Here is a 21,914-nt window from a genome sequence, read left to right as displayed (position 1 = left end):
CCCATTTTGTCTACTAAGCAAGCTTAAGTGCTGTTTTCTAAGCAAGTAGGAGACAGCTGATAACAGGTCGGGAGTTTTAGTTCCAACCAGCCCACCCGGGTCTCCAGAGACACACTTCTTTCCCCTCGTGGGCTACATCTTCCCTTTTAACAGGAAGCCTCCCACGCACGTGGGGCTGTCTCATAAAACCCGTACGGGAGCTCCACGCTCTTTCCCCATGCGGACCGTTTCACCGGAGGACGCCTGTAGCCTCTCAAAAACATCCCTCGCACCAGGCTCCTTCTGCCCGATAGGGCTCCTCTTTATAAAGTTACGTTGAGCCTTAACGTGCTGAAAGGCCGGGTACAAAGTTGACCCCGGGCCCCCAGGATTAGCGGCGCTTCACCCTTGGGCGTCCGCTTCCCCGTCTTGTTTTCCCTGGAATACTGAAGAGATTCCAATGGAAAGGCCGGGACACGCGAAGCGCGCCAAGAACGGCCTCCCGTTGTCCCTCCTCGCGGAGGCGGCGCGGCTTCCCCAGTGCGGGAGGAGCAGCCGGCACCGCCCGCACCTGGCAACCGCAGGCAGCTGGCAGCGCTGCCCGGCGCTACGGGAGGGAAGGGAAGCGGGCCCGCCGAGGTCTCGCGGGATTTGTCGCCCCCAGGCCGGCCCCTATACCCGTGTCTGGCGGGCGGGCGGGACGCAAGGAAGAGGAAGCACGAGCAGACCCGGACCAGACCGCACGCGAGCGCTGAGGACGGCGCAGATTTGGCGGGCTGCTCCCGCCGCCGCCGCCGCCGCCACGGAGCGAGCCCGACTTCTCCTTTTCCCGAGTCGCGTGGTGGGAGCGCCGATGGGGAGCTGCGGAGTCCGGCCTGAGTTTGGCGGCTGCTAGAGCGTCAGGCCCGGAAGGCTAAGGAAGCAGCGGCGGCGGCGGCGGGGCTGCAGCCCAGCTGGGCTCGCACAGCATGGGTAAGGCGGGAGAGGAGGGAGCCTTCACCCCAATTGCTCCGATGGAATGACCTTTCCTTCCTGGCTTTTGGGGCGGGGGCCGCCCCAGGAGTCTGCTTCGTTTCCTGCTGGGAGCGGAGAACAAACGCCTCGCAAGACGGTTCGTCCCTCCGCAGCCCTCACTCGGGACTGGCGGCGGAGTGGGGGGGGGCAGGAACCCCTCCCGGCGCTCCCTAAAAATCTTAGGCTGGTCTCCCCCCCCTTCCTCCCCCGGTTGGGCATTCTTGGCTGGTTTCGCTCTTTTCCCCCGAGCCAGACCCAAATAAGATGGGGGAAAGTAGCTTTTTTTGCGGTTCACCCCTCCTCCGGCATCAAAGGTTGCAACTAGTCCTTGGGCGCTAACGCTGGCTCAGTCGCATATTTTCTCATCCTGGAAGACTCCAGAGCAGGGGTCTTCAAACTTGGCCCTTTTATGACTTGTGGACTTCAACTCCCAGAATTCCTCAGCCAGCTTTGCTGGCTGAGGAATTCTGGGAGTTGAAGTCCACAAGTCATAAAAGGGCCAAGTTTGAAGACCCCTGCTCCAGAGTATCCAATTAGTCAGAATTACGCGAACAGGTAGGATACCGGACAGGAAGCTTGAATGGGCTTCCTGCCAATTTAAGGCTGGAAAACGTCGCTGACTTACTGGTTCTTCTAAACTTTTTCCTGTATTTAGAAAATAGGTAGGAACTTTTGTATCCTACTGACTGCTGTCGACTTTTTTCTTTTTTTTTTTTTTACCTTGGAAAGTGATGGGAAAGGAAACTCATTTATTCAGGTGAAGGTGCAGTTAATGTTATGGCCTGCTTTTTTGTTTCATGTGGAAGCGTGTTTGGACTAGTGAAAATCTGCTGCTGTTTTGCAAGGCGCTATGATTGATTTTTGTTGGATTACATTTGAGACATTATGTACATTTGCCTTACTTCTGTGCTACGCGGATAAGTGTTATGATAGGTTGTATGGCTGATGTGCTTTTATGTATTGGTTTTTTGTGTCAGTTTCTTTAAAATAAAGTGAAAAGGGATTGCTATTTTTTTTCTGCAAGGCATATACAGCCTGAAAATATATATGCTTCTTTAGAAATACTGTACAATAAATCCAGTTTATCTAGTGTGACTATTCCTGAGTATTTGGTGTATTAGTTGTGGAGATAAATAAATCCATTGCCAGAAATATAGCACCTCCCCTCTCCATGCTGAGGAATATACACTATAGTTGCTAAGTAGTGCATGCATTTCACAGTTGATAAAAACAAAAATGATACATGTCTGAAACAAGAATATTGGATCTCTAGGAAGATCTGTAACGGATCAGATGGATTTGTAACTTGATTTTTATTTGTGGCAAGTAAAATTCTATGTAGATATTTTTACTTAATGAAGAATGGAAGATACAGTATATTTAAAGGAGAATCTGGATATTTTTTGAAAACAAAAGTACTTGATTTATTGCTATATAAAAAAACTGACAGTTGTAATTGAAGGAAGTGGTAGTGGTTGCTAAAACCTAAAACCTGCTTTTGTTATTAATTAGTAATTGCTTCAGGTCTACTTCAACAGTTGTTTTCTCTGGAAAAATTATGTAATGTTGCTTGATAATATTTCCTGAAGGGTTGTTTTATTCCCAGTTAGGAATGACATGTGGTTGCCTACAAATTTCACTTTAAATGTGACTGTTTATAAATTGGTATTGGTGAAGCAAAACCAATTTTTTAATGATAAATGCTATAAATATTTGTTTAGTGCAACAAATATAGTGTTAAATGTGTAAATGCTTAGTTATATGCTGTTTCTTGAAATTTTTTCTTTGCATGCAAATATATTCTCTAATAATGCACACATATTTTAGCTAGTTTCTCATATAATATTCAGTGTACTTCTTGATGCCTATTGTATGTATTACTTGCGAAGACAAGAGAAGTTCTAATCCAAAAGTATTCCCACATAGGGAATAGGCTGCCTGGTGTTACAGTCCGTTTATGGCTAAGATACCTGGTTCAGACAAGCCAAATCCTCCATCGTGATCATTCTTGTGATAATATTCTGTATAATTAGATGGAGTTCAATATATATGCTTGCCTACATGCAAAGGAAAACATTCTGTAAATATATACTGATGTGGAAATGCTTTCAAAAGGCATGTAAGCTTGTTTGGTCTGAAAATTAACTTATCCTGTCTTATTTGAAACTAAGTAACATCTTGCTATTACACTTTCTTCAGTATCTTAAACATGATCATTATTTTGATAGAACATAAAATGAAAAACACTGTTCATTTTACATAGACTATAATATTTTGAAAAGGCTCCTGCTTATTCTTAATAGCATGAATTGATAAATTTGATAAGAAAGTTATCAGTATACTTAACATAAAAGTTGAGGAAATAACTAGGTAAATCCTTTGCCCTCTGGGACAAAAGCTAGGATAGGTGGTGTGGGATAGTGGTGATCTTTCATCTTTCAAGTGTTATGTGAGTATACATTTTACAATTCTCTTGTTACTGGTTTTAAGGAAGCAAGATACATTTGCTCTATGTCACAGATCTTATGCAAAACCACTCCTAGAATATTAACCCTGGTGGGATACAGGGCTACTATTTTCATGAATTTTCACTGGAACCTTTCAGATGGCCATTTAGAATTTTTGATGAATGTGTTGGGCTTTTTAATGCCATGCCAATCCAATGGGCCCCCACCCAATGGGCCACGCCCACACAGCAGATGAGGATACATAAGTGTGTTTTGGGTTGCAGTTTGGGCACTTGGTCTCTAAAAGGCTCACCATCACTGACTTAGAACATTAAGAGAAAAAACACTGGATTTGCAAAATAGGTTAACCTCCTCTGTAAATATGCCAAAAGGAATGCCTGAAGGAAGGTATACAGGAGAATGTTCAAGAACTGTGGTATCACCACCAGTGTTTAGACTTGTTTCTTGCTATCTACACAGAGAATATCAAAATGGGTTCTGATCCCCAAAATACAGACAAGTGTATATAGACATTGGCTTAATAGGACATTATAGGCAATCCCAATGCAGTGTAGTCACTAAAATGTTAACTGCAGTTCCTGAACTATTTCTGTAATCAGTTTCATGTACAGGTAGTCCTTGACTTACAACCACAATTGAAGCCCAAATTTCTGTTAAGCGAGATAGTTCTTAAGTGACTTTTGCCCCATTCTACCAGTTTTTTTTGCCACAGTTGTTAAGTGAATCATTACAGTTGTTCAGTTAGTAACCTGGTTGTTCAGTGAATCTGCTTTTCCCATTTATTTTGCTTGTAAGAAGGTTGCAGAAGGTGATCACATGACCCCAGGACACTGCAAATGTCATAAATATGAATGCTAGGCATTTAAATTTTGATCATGTGACCATGGGGGTGCTGCAATAGTCATAAGTGTGAAAAGTGGTCATAAGTCACTTTTTCCAGTGCCATTGTCACTTCGGTCACTAAATGAACTGTTGTAAGTCAAGGACTACTTGTATCATCATTAGCATTGAACAATTCCAGTCCTTAAATATGAGTAATCATCAAGAGTTCTGGGATTATTTTTTTTAATCTAGCAAGTTCTGCAGCCATGTTGGCCATGTTTATATAAAGTTCTGGTGATAGAAAATTGTTTACATTTTAATTATTTATTTTGTTCCTAATTTTTCAGGTTCTCATGGAATCTTAGTATGTCATAGATAGAACACAGTGTGGGGAAAAATGTGTAAGGCCGTGCCAGTTTTAGATTTCAGAGATGCGCTTCTATTGGGTAACATCAGTCACCCGTTTCATATTCATTGGCAGTGAAATTTGAAACTTAACTTTATTATATCCAAATATAGTGTAAAACATATTTTAAAAAACTTCACATAATGAAGAATCCAGGGGGGAATCACGACCATAGCCAAAATTGCCATAATAGTTACTACAAACCAGAATAATAAAAAGTCTGTACTAGAAGAATATAAAATTCATATTGCTACTGTGCAGTTATTTTCCTTTCCTGTCTGGACAATATTTGATGTGGGGCATAAGTGAGATCCAGTTTCCACTGCCTCCATCAAGAGTGTGAACTATATTGCAGCTCAGAAACAGCAAAAGGATCAGAAGTAGATTTAAGAGCTTCAATATTTGGCCAATAATCAGATATCAGGATTTTTCCTATAGTCTAGGCTTGTTGTATCCCTGCCATCTTACAGTTGAGAGGGAAGTTTTTAAAACTGTTTTACATCTCTTCCCTATCTACATTTCATTTCCTGCTTTTCCTGTTTCTGTGCATGCTTTTATCTAATATGTTCCCTTGTTTCTTTAGCAGGGTTGAGAGCTCCTTTGCATTCAGCGGTGTGCTATCTTCATCAGGAAATGCAAAATATACATTAGTAACAGTCAGTGCTTTTTTTGTAAAAGAAAAAGGTGCCGGAACTCACACATGTCATACAACCCGCCTTGCCTACCCTACAATGTTCCATTCAAAAAAGGTGCCAGAACTCCATTCTGAGCATTCTATGACAAAAAAGCCCTGGTAATAGTGAAAATAAGACTAGAATAGTCAGATGCCAGAATTTTAGAACCTTATTTTAAATATTCTCTTTCAAAGTTTGAAGGTTTTAATTTAAAAAAAATAGTATCCCAAAAATAATATGAGAAATTATTCTTTATTTAGTTTCTGGAGTTTTAGACAGTTGACACAAAACCTTTAGGCGGTTGGTAATATTAACTGGTTTTAATAGAAATACATTTGCAAGTACTTAACTGTATTTTGTGCGGAGGAAATTAGTATAAAAATGAATGGATTCATTGATTTCAATAGAATAACAGAGGAAAGAGCAAAGTGTGTGAGTTGGATTTGGCCATATTTAGTATTAAAACCAGGCTTATCAAGGAGCTATCCTAATGGAAAATGATTGATTTGAAATGAGAACCTTTCTTAGCTTTATTAGAAAATCAGGGAAAAAATATTTCTGTTCCCACTCTTCATAGATGCTTAGATGTTTGTTATACAGGTAGTTCTTGACTTGTGGCCACAATTGAGCCTAAAATTTCTGTTGTTAAGTAAGACATTTGTTGTGAGTTTTGCCCCATTTTACGACCTTTCTTGCCATAGTTGTTAAGTGAATCACTGCAGTTGATAAGTTAGTAACCTGGTTGTTAAGTGAATCTGGCTTCCTCATTGACTTTGCTTGTCAGAAGGTTGCAAAAGGGGATCACGTGACCTTAGAGTACAGCAACAGTCATAAATATGAACCAGTTACCAAGCATCTGAATTTTGATCCCATGTTCATGGGGATGCTGCTAAGGTCGTAACTGTGAAAAATGGTCATAAGTCACTTTTTTCAGTGCTGTTGTAACTTTGAACGATCACTAAATGAATTATTGTATGTCAAGGACTACCTATATAAAAGTATAAAAATTCCATAAAATGGATGTAAATAAAGTCTGGACAATTTGTTTCTGGAAACATTAATATGGGCTGTGTCAGTCTTAGTCCTTGATACTTTCAAACAAATCAATAGAATATTAGGGTTAGATTGTCCAGGAATTACTACCACAATTATTCCTGTCTCTTTATGTGATGTAGCATAAAATAGATAGCATTTTTTTTTCAAGTCTAGATGTGGGTTTTATTTTAGGACAACTGTTGGATGCTAATGGTACCATTTTCTTTGTTAATGGAAAAATAACTTTCGTTGCAACCCAATGATAATACTCTACTGTATTTTAACATTGTATTGTAACATTTCAGTTTGGACCAGTGGCATTTAAAATTTTAAAGACATCTAATTTATTAGAAGTGATCACTAGATTCTCTTGACATAAAAAAGAGCAGAATTAATATTTGTTGTTTTTATTTATTGTTGTACACTGCCCAAAATAGTTTTTTAACTGACTGACTGACAGGCAATATACATAAATTTGATAAGCAAATTTTAAAGAATGGAATAGAATAGGAGATGCCATTTATTTTACACAGTAGGAGACTTAATATCATAACAAAACTTTCACATTTATTGGGCCATTATATTTATATAAAAGAAGAATGAGTAAATCATGTCTTTGGAGATGCAATGAGAATAATACTTTATTAAAACATAAGTTCTTGCTGTGCTCTAAAGTAATTTTGTTCTAAGGATATATATGCACAATAATATATGATATTGACAAGGTTAAATACTTACAGATGTCCAGATTTTTTTAACTATGTACCTGTTACATGACTGGATAATGGAAATGGATTCTGTGTTCTCTTCTTATTGTTAAGAAACTAGCTCTTCAAAATAGAAAATGTAGGGCTTTAATTAATGAATAGAATATAACAAGTTACTTGCCATTTATGTTACTTGCAAGGGTCAGCAATATAAAATCCTAGCTGGTATCCATGGCATTCCAACATTAAATATATGAACATTAATTTTTTTTAATGGCAGAAATCTCAGAAGAAGGCTATAGTTTTATATATAAGGATGAAGAAACCACAATATTTTCATACTCTTGCACAAGATCTCATGCTATTTCATTTTATTATTTATTTGCATACCTAAGAGGAGTGATTATGATGCACTGAAGTCCTCCTAGATTCTGTTGTATTTGAAGCATTGGGTGCACATTTTCAAGCACATCTTTGCTTCCCCAAGAGGTAGAATATTACAGTTCTCACATAAATTTTTGTACCCAAACAGAACAAATCATATACAGTCCTGTCTACAGTCAACTGACCATTGTTTCAAACTATAAACTACCGTATATTTGCTTTTCCAATACACTGCTAGGTCTTATATATTACTAAATCTCTTATTTATAATATTGATGTTTTTATGCAGTGATAAATCTTAAAAATGAAAAATTTGAAGCTGTGTTTTTTGAAATTACTAGTTTACTCCAGGAAAACTAAGTACAGTTTTGTACACTGGATGTAGCAGAAGTCATTTCCTCATCCTCCTAATATTGATATTTGAATTCATTCTTTTTCTGGAGAAATCTGACATGTTATATTGTAGGTAAGTTTTTGAAAAATTGGTGATAATTCTTCTTATAATGAATGCTGTTGTCATTCTAAGCAGGGACAGTCTCTCTGGCCAAAGATAGCCAAATTGTGTTATTGTCTGTCTGGGTGCTATAAATGTTGTCGTGTTGAAGTAGCAGGGAGCCTGGCATCATTTTGGGAGTAGTAGGTAAGCAAGCACATTCCAACCAGCAGTGTTACTTGGTTATCTTACAATGCGTATTTCAGGCTATTACCGGTAATACTTTCAACAAGCAAATTATATATACTTCAATTCATATTGTGGAAATTTACTAGCTAATTCAAAATTAAATAAACGTTTCAGCCTTGGGATACACATTAGAAATGTAAAAGGCTCACTTATTTTCTACAGGGCAGTTCGCGTAGGGAACAGTGGAAATTGCTTCTGACTAAATACAGATAGCATGCAGTGCAGTATTAACAGTAATTTTGGAATAGGGTGGAGGAGCTTGAAAAAAAATTACAGATTGTCAGGCACTTTGTCAAGTTTCTTGGGCAATATTATTTCATGTAATCTCAAGATGTGGCACTAACTCTATGGCAGAAATACTTTACATTACTGCCAGTGAATAAATAATTACTTCAATTAATGTAAGGGAGGAATTTTCATCCATCAAACTTTGTATACTATTTGTATATTTTTCTTTCTTTCAAGGATCGTGGATTGGTTCTGGCTCTTGGTTTTAAATGATTATTAATGTTATCACTTCACTTCTATACCCATGCTGCTGCTTCCTACCCATGATTTCCCAAACTTTGGTTTAATTCTAGATTGTTCCAATGGCATACTTTTATGAATAATTCAAATTCAGTGTAGAGGGATTTTAGCTCTGTTGATGGCTTTTCTATTAGATAACTCAAGTAGAGTTAGTTTTATTTTGACAACATTTTGCAAAATAGTATAACATAGTGCATATTAAATAAGCAGGAACACGTGAATACCAGTATTTCTGCTTGATCATCCTTATGCCAGATGTTGACTACTATAGGATTAGCATTCTGTATTACCATGCAAGTTTTAGGAATAAACTTTGGTTGTATTTTAAAATTGTGTTTCTGTTTTTTAAGTAGGAAAAATCCATATTTATATAAAATTCTTGGACACTTCCTTTTTTTCTTTTTAAACATTGCTTGTTACTTGAACAGGAAGCAGTGGCCTATGCATAAATGTTTGTGGCCTTTTATGTGGTAGAAAAAATGGCAGATGCTCAAAGACAACTAAAATTAACTCGTTGATTATTGACTTCCATAGACAGGAAATGTCTAGGGATATTCACAGTCATCAGTCATCCAGGTCATGGTGTCCCAAAGGTGATTTTTCAAGAGGCAACTGGACTTTCTTGTTTTTTTTAAAGACATTTTGCTTCTCATCCAAGAAGCTTCTTCAGCTCGGATGTGAAACATCTTTAAAGAAAAACAAGAAAGTCTAGTTGCCTCTTGAAAAAGCACCTTTGGAACATAGACAGGATAGTTCTAAGGATATGATTTGGAACAGAAGTAGCTACCAATGATAACTTTTATTTTACTGATATACAAATCTGTAGAATTGAGTAGTGAAGTCTCATGTTTATATGATAAGGAGTTGTAGCTTTCTTCTTAGGCGTTCTCTGCAAGCACTGTGATGGGCTCCAAACTTACACAGGGCAATATTTTCCTAGTGGCAAAAGTTATATCAGTCAATAAGCTTACACCAGTGCTGTGGTTTCTTCATTTCCTAAGAAATTATATCCAGTATAACTCATAACTGAAAAAGCAGTTTTTTTATGCACTGATCAATTTTGAGCACAATAGAAAAGCAGTACTAGAAACACGGAGATCAGCGGCTAGAATAGATAACTTTTAAGATCATTTGGATGTGTTAACAGCACAGGAGTTAACATAAAAGATGTTTTGTGATGTGATATTCAGCACCAGTATCATATAAAGGAAGTAGTCATAGCGTGACTCTCAGAACCTTTCCAACATTCAATATATGTCTTTTAAAATAATTTGGTAAATTCCATCTAGACATATTTTTAATGCAATTAAATATATTACGGTAGTACACGTAATATGAAGGAGAAGAAGGGATCAGTTTTGTACAATAATTTACACTTAACAGATTTCCATAAAGGTAGGAATGTGCAAAAATTATTAAGAACTAATTCTTCTTTTCCCTTGCGTGTTTTCTTCAATAGCAGATAGTGAGTGAGTGGAGAGTAGAGAGAGACGCTTGACTTTTCAAGTACTTGTTAATACTTGAGGGATTTTAGCAGGGATTAGCAAGCTTTTCAAACAGGTGACTTTGATAATTTTGAATAGGAGAAATAGCCCAAAATACTTTGTCTAAAATACTATTTTTTAAAAAATATTTTAGACAAAGAACTAATTTGGCTGAAATCTTAGAAGAATTCACACAACAGAAATATTGCAAAAATTTGGTACTTAAGAATCTGTTTTCAAAAATTAGGTTAAATGAGTATGTTGAAGGAAAAGTCTTCATCACGGACCAGTCCAAGCCGGGAATAAACAACATGGCGACTGCTTTAGAAAGAAGGTTGTAGTTTTTTGAAGAGGAGAAACAGACAGAAAGATGGCTCTGGAAGAAAAGAGAGTGCACATGTAGTAGGGAGTGGGTTTTATATCCTTTTGGGCTTTTGTTTGGAGTTTGAGACTTTGTATTTCCTGTGTCATGTACTTTGACCTGAGTCCGAGTGTGCCCCTTTGGCATCTGTGGGTTAATCCTATTATGTCCTGTCCTAGAGTTTGAGTGGGGTATGCAGATTTTAGGTGTCTTTGTATTTCTGAGCTTCTAGCTGGAGGGCTCCAACCTTCCTGAATGGATATTACATCTGCATTTCTACAGAGCTGGTTTCTGCTTGGGGGAGGGAAACTTGGGGCTATGAAGAAAAACTGGGCATGCTTTTCTGCCTCTTCAAGATCCTATGAGGAAATATAATATTTTGCCCTTTTAATATTTTCTTCTCTGGGGTGGGTGTGTGACTTCCCACAAGTACTAGTGCCATCTAGTGATATTTCTGGTGAATGTTTGTGGCTGTAAAAATAGAGTTACAAAATTTGCTCATAGAATTTGTGAATTCTAGCTAGTACTGGTTTGTTGATAAACTTGAAGCAGTTGAAATATAATTGCTGTTAGGGATGCCTAACTCAAAAGAGAACATTTGGACTTTTTCCATTGAGAGAAGAATTTTGGAAAGAAAGTTGGGAGAAAATATACAATTAAATTATTGTTCAAATTGGCATGTTCTGTTGTATAGGAGAAATACCGTATTTTCCGGCGTATAAGACGACTGGGCGTATAAGACGACCCCCCAACTTTTGAGATGATTTTCAAGATTTTTCATCTTATACGCCGGAAAATCAGCGAGCCCGGGAAGGCACGCCCTCCCCTCTCGCTGTGGAGGAAGCAGGGCAGGCTGGCGTCTGGCGGGAGCCGGCAGGGCAGTCCTGCGCACGCGCACGCTCCCCAGCTGTTAAGGAGCACTCCTTAGCAGCCGGGGAGTGCGCACGTGCGCAGGACTGCCCTGCCGGCTCCCGCCAGACGCCAGCCTGCCCTGCTTCCTCCACAGTGAGAGGGGAGGGCGTGCCTTCCTGGGCTCGCTGATTTTCCGGCGTATAAGACGACTGGGCGTATAAGACAACCCCCCAACTTTTGAGATGATTTTCATGGGTTAAAAAGTCATCTTATACGCCGTAAAATACGGTATTTTTTTCCTGTTCCCCTATTTATCTTCATTTAACAAGAAATTGCTTTCTCTGGATATTTGCAGGACAATGCTATTGCAGTGCTGGGATCTTAATTATGAAATGCTGTTGAAAGCATTTATCCTCCATCTTTCCTGTGCTATTATAATAACTTGCTATAAAAACCACATTAACCTTTTTTCGATTTTGGGATTTTTTTTTGTCTCCAGCCTTCATAGTATTTCTTGTGCCTTCCCTTCTTCCTCATGTTCTCTTTCATGTAAATTAAAAGTACCAAATCTGTTCCTTGTGTTGATCTTATGGTCTAACCCTTCTAAGTCAAATCTTTCTGGCATATTTACTTTTTCAATTTTCTAAGTTATCTGACACCAATAATTTGTGGTCTGTACTGCAATCTACACTGGACAACACCCTGGCTGACTTGATCACATTTTCCCATCTTCTGCTTCCAATTACATACTTGATCCAAGCTTGTCCATATAAGTAGTGTCCAGTTCCAAAATAACTAGAGCACCATATAAAAACACTGTTGTGGTATGAACAAAATCACAATCAGTTAATTGTAAAAAGTAGCTTTACTTGGAACAGCTTCCATCCTGCAATAATACCTTTAACACCATCAGGCAACAACATCTATCTACCTTGGGTCCTTGGGAAGGACTTGATAGGTGGGATAAAAATGCCGAATCCACCTGACTGACTGAGTGACAAACCATAACAATAATAATAACTTGTTCATGACAGCCAGAAAATATTTTCAGATTGTACCCTAACCTCAGTTGGTTTGCTAGCTAATTAACAAGCAATTTATATGGGGATACATTAAGGAATTAATACAGTAACATTTCTTTTTATATTTTTAATTTTAAAAAGCTATGATAGGGCTGAGATGAAAATTTTCAATCATCCCCCCAAAAAGTTGAAAGGACTTAGAATGACTGGAAAACGTCTTTTGCTTATACTGTATATGCTTCGTTGCAATCTTTGCAACAGTGATTATGTTGTCTCTTGATGCTTTTTTAAAATTTGAGATATCCAAGAAGAGAAGAATTACTGCCCTCATTCTGATTTAGTTTTATGATTGTGAAGTAAATCCCTTAGAACGGAAAAGATGGGTATGTGGCCTTTTCCTTTTGAATAGATTGAAGTTTCAAAAAGATGCAACTGAATGTGTGTTGTGTTGGGTAATTTATTTAGGAATAAGTTGTAGTCTGATTCTAACCAGGAAATCATACGTCTGTTTGTTTCTTAACAACTAAATTTACAGTTGCAACCATAATCTAAGATCAGGGTAATTTGTAAGAGGGATTTCGCAAAGTACATTAGCATAAATTAAACAATCCCATCTTGAAATGTTAGGGTAACCAAGTTCTTTGGGAAGTTTGCAGCTTTCCCCAGGTTGTTCTCTGTGTACACATAGTCACTTCATTTTATGGATGATCTTTATATCTGGTGCCTGTATATATATATATGCAGTTTTTGAAGCAGTCATTTAACTCCCAGAAGATAAGATTGCTTTAACTTCAAGGAGTGTTTTGCTTGCGCTAATATGCTGTGCAAAGCAACCTTATTGAATGTTCTGTATAAAAGCCCTGTGTTCATTTTCACCTTATAGCTTACATTTTTTTTAAAAAAATATTTTTGTCGGTTTTATTGAACCAAACTGACTCTTTTTCTTTTGTTATCCCAGTTGAATATGTTGTGGAATATAATTATGATGCTGTACATGATGATGAACTAACCATTCGAGCTGGTGAAATCATAAGGAATGTGAGAAAGCTTGAAGAAGAAGGCTGGTTAGAAGGAGAACTAAATGGGAAAAGGGGCATGTTCCCTGATAACTTTGTTAAGGTAAGCATTTGTTCTTCATTAAATTTGTTGGATAACTTTATTTATTATATCTATATTGGTGGGAGTTTAGCTTAGAGATCAGAAAGAATCAGAAAAGGGTATTTGAAGAATGATATGACGTAGCATATTTACGTAAGATATTTCAGTGTGCTTTTTATCCTGCCTTTATTATTTCTATAAATAACTCAAGGCTGAACATACCTAATACTCCTTTCTCCTCCTATTTTCCGTGGAGCAATAACCCTGTGAGGTAGGCTGGGCTGAGACTGAGTAACTAACCCAAAGTCACCTAGCTGGCTTTCATGCCTAAGGCGGGTGGCATTTCCTTTTGTTAATATTTCTGTAGTGAGTAATCACTTCATCCTTTTTATATGTAGATGCTAGTTGTGTGTTGAACTGCAAGTAGAATAATAGGTATTCAATTCATGTCAACTTGGTCATGATAAAAATATGTGCTTGCCTTCAGTGGCCTTCCTATCGCAAATAATAGAGTATAATAAAGTTAATAGGAAATTGTGACATCAGTATGCCCTGATAGGTATTAAAGAAAAGTAATATGTTTTACTAGTAGATATTATTTCACTGATAGGCAAACATCTTTTTAAAAATTGATTTTCTGGAATGATGATGATGATGTTGGAAGGGACCTTGGAGATCATCTAGTTCAGGCAGGAAACCCTATACCGTTTCAGACAAATGGCTGTCCGGTCTGTTCTTAAAAGTTTCCAGTGTTGGAGCATTCACAGCTTCTGGATGCAGGTTGTTCCACTGGTTAATTGTTCTAACTGTCAGGAAATTTCTCCTTAGTTCTAGGTTGCTTCTCTCCTTGATTAGTTTCCATCCGTTGCTTCTTGTCCTGCCTTTGGACGCTTTGGAGAATAGCTTGACTCCCTCTTCTTTGTGGCAGCCCCGGAGATATTGGAACACTGCTATCATGTCACCCCTCGTTCTTCTTTTCATTAAATTACCCAATTCCAGGGTATAATCATCTTTGTTGCTCTTCTCTGCACTCTTTCCAGAGTCTCAACATCTTTTTTATATTGTGACCAAAACTGGATGCAGTATTCCAAGTGTGGCCTTACCAAGGCATTGTAAAATAGTATTAACACTTCACATGATCTTGATTTTATTCCTCTGTTATGCAGCCTAGTACTGTGTTGGCTTTTTTGGCAGCTGCAGCACACTGCTGGCTCATATTTAAGTGATTGTCCATAAGGACTCCAAGATCCCTCTCACAGTTACTACCATTGAGTGAGGTGCTATCTATACTGTACCTGTGCATTTGGTTTTTCTTGCCTAAATGTAGAACCTTACTTTTTTCACCATTGAATTTCATTTTGTTATATAGTGCCCAGTGTTCGAGTCTGTCCAGATCCTCCTGTATCTTAAGCCTGTCTTCTGGAGTGTTGGGTATTCCTGCCAGCTTGGTGTTGTCTGCAAATTTGATGAGTTCCCCATCTATCCCCTCATCCAAATAATTGATGAAGATGTTGAAGAGCACTGGGCCCAGAACCAAGCCCAGGGTCACCCCACTACACACTTCCCTCCAAGTAGATGCAGTTCCAGAAATATATCTGGAAATATAACTCCAAATGTTATTTATCTTTTCATAAACATTCAAAAGTCTAGTGCTTCCACAGTTTTAAACTAGGAAACATGGCTTATGATTCAGGCTTAGTTGCACATGCAGCATTCAAAATATGGATACAGTTACCCTGTTCACCTAAATATTGGAAATATTGAAATGAGAGAAACCAGGAGCAAACTACTGCATAACAATGTAATTATTCATTGCATTACCTAAAAGTAATGTAATGAATAATTTAAAAATCAGTGGTATCACAGCAAGAAAAAACTCATGCAAAATAGTGATCGTTTATAGCTTTTGAAGAAAACCATGCCGTAATGGCCTTTCTAACTGCCAACAGGAGGAATGCTGTTGCATAGCAGAAAGATGGCAGCAGAAAAGGCCCTTGTTTTCCAGAGTGGGGGGGGGACCAAAACTCAGCCCTCAGTTCCTAATCTTATTAGATGGCCAGACACCACTAAGATCAGGTCATCCCAAAAATGTCCAGGCAGCTTTAAAAGTGATAAACAATACATTTAATGTACCCAGAAACCAACCAATAATAGTGCAGCTCTTGAGTTAGAGGTGTTAATTCACATCAAATAAATTCTTCGTATTACAATGTTAAGTTTCGCAAGCAAAACTATGCTTCTTCCCTGTAAAGTCCAGAATTTATCAATCTTATCTAGCCAAAGAATCCTCCCTGTCTTCCAAATTCCAATGATCTTTTGACAGGAAGAACCATACAATAAAACTGCATTTAAATTCAACATTCTGTTTTTATTACTGGATCTAAAATAAAATTAATTATTATTAATTACTAAATTAATAGTAATTATATCTTTTTCCCCAAAAGAATCCTCAGACTATTTTAATCTGGGAAACGTGGGGGAATCAAGAGCACATTATGAAAAATAATAATTTATTAAATGTATATGCCATCCAACTCCCAATGACTCTGGGTGGTTAGCAGCAATATAAAACAGGTGAATAATTCAGTATTCCAGTATTTTCCCCATGAAATATTCCATTATTAGATCAAATGATATTCATGGCCAGGACATAAACTTTTTAGCACAGGCCTGTCAAACTCGCAACATCACGTGATGCTGCGCGATGTATCGTGACTTTTTCCCCATTACCGGCAATGGGTTGGGCACGGTTTCAGTATGATGCATCCGGCCCGTGGGCCTGCAGTTTGACATGCCTGCTTTAGCTGATGATTTCTGCAGTCTCTCTTGGGTTTTGAAAGTTGTTTTGGACAAAGCATGAGCCTTGTCACTGTTTTGTATCTAATACATCCTTGATGAAACCAAGTAATTTAACCAAAATAGAGCATTGCAACTCCTTCCAAATTTCTATCTGTCCAAGTTGAAGTTAGCATGCATTTGTGAATCTGGATCTATGTTATTGCAGTGCAACCTCTATTAACTGAGGAGGCAGATCATCAGGGCTGCACAAAAACCGTTTTTTGTCCTTTTCCATCCTTGAGGCAATAGAGTGCATTTGTAGCACATAGCAAAACTTTGGAGCACTTGATCATGCTGTATAGGAAGGTGCCTTTAGCATACTCTGCAGGCCTCAACTTTGCCTGTGTTTGCATATAATGGAAGCCATGATTTAGCAACTGCAGTGACTGGGTCACACAGCACCCATAGGAAGGACAGCATATATAATTCCTTTTATACTAGTACAGGTTAAATAGCAGGACCAAAGAAATCTAGGCAAGCATTTTGGTTGAATTAACTTTTTTAAAAAAAATATGTTTAATAATCCTTTTATATTCACAGATCCTAAATTCACAGACATAAAAAGCAAGAAATACAAAGCATATCTTTGCATTACATGAAAAGAGATGGGAAAAGATCTGAGAAGTATAATTAGAAAGTTCCTGATGATCAAGATTATTAATTTTTACTTAAGGCTTTACTGGATAAATACAATTTTTATTTCGTTGTTGAACTTCTTACATGGCATTCCAACTACTGTAAAAGAAACTATGTAAAGAAGTATTTTGGGAAAAGGGTAATGGCCAGATCTTCTCTTAGAAGAACTGTACCACTGAATACAAACGGGTAATATAATAAGATGTATGTTCGTGTGGGGTGGAGAATTGTTGATCTTCCTTCACCGATATAAGTAGGTATTGCTACAAGCCTAGGCAAACCAGGAAACATTTGCTCTAGTTAATAGTTGAACTTTGGCCACTGCAACAAGTAGGTAAAAATTTCTGCAACACACACACCTGGGTGTGTTGAAGCAAATATGTCTTTACAGCCAGTAAGTTCTTTTACAAATTTTCCTTGCTAGAAGTTATTACCTAAACTGAGTTAAATTATTAAATCATTGTATTTTGATTTCTAAAATAATTTAAGTAATTATGTAATGTCATGGCATTGTCTGAAAGACTGCAAATAATATATTTTTTTCAGGCTCAGACAGCTGTTTATTTTTTTAAACTGTTTATTTCGATTTAGATAATTTAATTGGGATATGGATTTAGATATTGCTTCAGTTTTTATGGGCTTTAATGAATTTGGCAAGGTAAAATTAAGCTGCAGAATTGACTTATTGATTATACTGTGCATTTACTTCTGTTTTAGCCTTGCTGAAAGGAGAAAACAAAACAGAGCATGCCTATTTGCAGTTTTCTCAGCTCTTGTGCCCCTACAGAACTGTACTTACTGTACTGTATACTGGAGTAATCCCCCCCACCCATTTAAATTTTTAAAATTTGGTTTGAATTAAATGCAAAGGCAATTTTAAGGTGTTTTCAAATAAAAGCTCTTGAAAAAAGAACTGACCAGTTCTAACTGTTGTTGAACTTGGAACAAACGGAATGCTTTATTTTCTTTTGCATCCAGTTATTTAAATCAGCTTCCTTGCGGTATGCTGGGAAACTGTTATTTTTGGTAAGGAATTTATAATTGTATTGTTGGTAACTGAAACAATAATTAATGTTGCAATTTCTAAATTATTTTTATTCCTATATTAGAGATTTTTTTATTTCTTCCTGAGTTCTAATGGAGAAAGGCATTGATGATGGGTTTGCTGGTATTTAATAAAGTAATAAAATCTATACTGTGAATCAGCGACTTATGTAGGTGATATTGGCAAGTGTGATGCAGTCTATAGGTACCAATATTACTTTAAATAATACAGAGGAAGTGCTGAAACGTTCTCTGCTTACATGCTTGCACAGGATAACCTGCTGGTTGTTATTTGTTACATTGCTAATTTTAATAATCTGACTTAGATGTCATGTAACAATATAAATAATACACAGAAATGTGTGCACTGGACACAATTATTAGGTAAGTTGTATTTTGGAGGATTAATTTTCTTACTGAACAACTACAGTGCTCTCAGTCAATCCCTCAAACCTCAATATTTAAGAAAGTAAAAGTGAGGTTTTGGCTTTATTAGGAGAATATATGTGCACAATTATAGGGGAAACTATTAGTGTGCAGAATTATCATGCAACTAAATGAAAAATGAAAATTTGCCCACCTCACTCTTTTATTTGCAGACATGTAAAACTCGCAACGTCACATGACGTCATGCAATGTATCGGGACTGTTTTGCCATTGCCAGCAATGGGATGGGCGCAGCTTCCACATAATTTGTCCGGCCCGCAGGCCAGCAGTTCAACACCCCTGTGTTAAAGTGAAAATAATAACTCAAAATTACTTAACAAACATATCTGATATTTCAAAATAAATAAATAATCAGTGACAAATATGGCTACCCTTCTTTTCAATAACAGTTATAAGCCTTCCATTCACGGAGTGTGTCAATTTCTTGATCTGTTGACGATCAAAGTTTTGTGCAGCAACAACCACAGCATCCCAGACACTGTTCAAAGAGGTACACTGTTTTCCTTCACTGTAAATCTCTCATTTAAGAAGGACCTACAAGGCAACCTTGGCTCTTTTATGACTCGTGGACTTCAACTCCCAGAATTCCTGAGCCAGCCATGCTGAGGGGAAGGGAGAGGGTTCCATGCTGAGCCATGCTGGCTCAGGAATTCTGGGAGTTGAAGTCCACAAGTCATAAAAGAGCCAAGGTTGCCTACCCCTGGTTTAGGTCAAGTGAGGAAGGGGGCCATGTCATTATTCTTTCATCTTTAAGGCCTTTATATTTCAACTTATGTGTCTTATTCAGTGGTGGTCAGGTTTCAGCCTTCCTTACCTTGGCCATGTCTTTGAGCACTGAACACCTTGTGCTTCTGGGCACTCTAGGTAGGTTGCAGTTCTGGAATATACTGTAACAGCACTGGAGGATAAGAGGTTCCTGATAGCTTCATGTGTGATTCTTCTCAAATCACTGGCAGTTAATGTGCATCTTTTTTTCTCAAAATGTTTCTTGTGACCCTTTTGACTGTTTGCCACAAAATGTTTGATGGTTTTGTGATCACGCCCTAATGTCTTAGCAAGTTCAAGAGTGCTGCATCCTTCTGAAAGAATTTTACAATCTCTTTTTGGCCCATTTTGCCTGAGGAAAAGAAGCTGCTTAATAATTATGCACACCTTGATATAGTGTGTTGATCTCCTTAGGCCACACCGTCCCTCATTACACAAATACACATCACCTGATATGCTTATATCCACTAAGCATTAAAGTTTATACAGCTTGGAGATAGAAAATATACATAAAAATGATGATATGGTCAAAATACTCAGTTGCTTAATAATTGTGCATAATTTGAAATGGGAGGAAGCATTTCCTATCAGGAAACCCAGATTGTTTATGCAGTCAAAAGAGTAATGCAAAGAACTGAGCATGTTCAGTGACTAAGGAATATTGAATGAAGGGGCAAAAAAAATGGAAAATTAGTAGGAAGTAGAACAGAATACAATGGAAAGGAATGGAGTAGACTGGAATACAGTACCTGGAATTCTAAGAAGCACTCCAGAGGCTGCAGATTTCACTTTGTGTTCAGACAGGGATCATGTTGTTTTGCTGGAGTTAGGTTGTTATTGAACTGAAAAAAACTAATACTGTAAAAAAGAAATGAAAAGAGGAGAAGGTTTCTCTCCCCCCCTCTGATTTTACAGGTAATCCTCAACTTACAACCATTTGTTTAGTGACCATTCAGTGTCACAACAGTACTGAAAAAAGTGATGCTACACTTGATCTTAGCCAAAAAGATGAGAACCGATCACTCCTTCTTATTTATTACTGAAAGTTCTGGATTTTTAAAAACTAATAAAAGTAATTTGTATTTGAAAAAAGTGATTTATGATCATTTTTCAACTTATGACCATTGTAGCACCCCCATGGTCAATTCAGCTGCTTGGCAACTGGTTCATATTTCTAATGGCTTCAGTGTCCTAGATCATGTGATTTTTGCAACCTTCTGACAAGCAAGTCAATGGGGAATCCTTATTCACTTAAGAACCGTGTTATTAACTTAACACCTTCAGTGATTCATTTAACAATTGTGATAAAACAGGTCATAAAATGGGGCAAAAGTTACTGAACAACGTTCTTGCCTAAACAGCTGAAATTTTGAACTCAATTGTGGTTCTAAGTCAAGGACTACCTGTACACTCTGAATAGGCCTTTGAGGTTGCCATAAAATACATAGACATCACCACCAGATGGATTCGTGACTGGCTGACAAACCGCACGCAACGTGTAGTCCTTAGTGAAACTACATTTACGTGGAGAGAAATAAGCAGTGGGGTTCTCCAAGGTTTTGTCTTAGGCTCAGTATTCATCAATATCTTCATAAACAGTTTAGAGTTTGGAATAAATATAAAATAAGATTTTCTACAAGGATGCTTCTTTAGGTGTCCCCCTCCCCTCCCTCAAGGAAGCTTTCTTTAGAAAAGAAATGTTGGTGAAGCCAGACTGGTGGACTTATGGTAAAATAATATCTTTTAATTTTAATCCTATCCTCAAGTCTAAGGAAGAACTAGAATCAAAAGGACTTGTTTGCCACTGGTTTTCATGCTTTCGGCTGAAAGAAAGATTTAAATTAAACAAAAAGAGCCATAGGTTTGACTTTGTTAAAAATAAATTGGAAATCCTACTGTGTGGTAGTGATGAACATATCATTGCTAAGGTCTATAAAACATGTAAAGCATTGTATAATTCAGTGGGCAACTAACGTTGGATATAATATGAAGTTTGAACAATGGGAGAATATGTGGACAAAAGGTTTAAAATTTACATTAAATTACAATTTAAAAGAAATTTTTTATAAGATGATTTATTGTTGGTATTTAACACCAGATAAGTTATCAAGAACATATAAACGTATGTCAAATGAATGTTGGAAATGCAAATGTAAAGAAAGGACTTTTTAACTTTTATAGTGAATATGTGGTAAAGCAAAGAAATATTGGAATAGGATAGTATAAAGATAAAACCAGAAACTTCTTGTTGTGATTCCGTGCCAGCCTGTGATCCCAGCAGCTGAGTTTGGGGAATCAAGAGGAGGAGGGGCCTGGGGAGCCATCAGAGTCGGAGGAAGTCTCTGATGAGCTACAGGACTTACAAAGTGATGAAGAACCTGGCCCCTCCACTTGTGCTCAGGATGAGAACCAGCTGTGCTGGGAAGCTGAGTCAGACTTTGAGGACGCACAGCTGGAGAACATTGTAAACGCTCATAAACACAGACAGGTTACAATAGCAGGACAGAGGGAGGCAATGGGGCAACTCCAAGGGAAGAGGAGAAGGAATTGGAAAGGAATTGGAATTGGGGCTGCATAACAAAAAGGGAATGTGTGGGTGGTGCTGGTTGCTGAAGGCAATTGTTTGCAAAGGACTCCAGTTTCAAGAGATCATGTTTTGTTTGCTTTG

At 37.7% G+C, this 21,914-nt stretch overlaps 1 protein-coding gene across 2 annotated transcripts in view; it reads left to right on the top strand.

Moving 5' to 3' along the window:
* The first annotated feature begins 556 nt into the window (after positions 1-556).
* Positions 557-21,914, top strand: part of CD2AP (CD2 associated protein) — an 88,473-nt gene continuing 67,115 nt past the window's right edge. Inside the window, exons 1-2 of one of the 2 annotated variants that reach the window (XM_083357337.1) lie at positions 557-951; positions 13,377-13,537. In XM_083357337.1, coding sequence (XP_083213463.1) covers positions 948-951; positions 13,377-13,537 — 165 coding nt within the window. In that variant the 5' untranslated portion in view covers positions 557-947. The remainder of the gene's footprint in view (positions 952-13,376; positions 13,538-21,914) is intronic. The other variant, XM_083357336.1, reaches the window with a different exon arrangement.

Source organism: Vipera ursinii, assembly GCF_947247035.1.
Source record: "Vipera ursinii genome assembly, chromosome: 1".
Classification (NCBI taxonomy): domain Eukaryota; kingdom Metazoa; phylum Chordata; class Lepidosauria; order Squamata; family Viperidae; genus Vipera; species Vipera ursinii.
The sequence above is the reverse complement of the archived record's forward strand: the minus strand, read 5'-3'. Positions and strand labels throughout refer to the sequence as shown.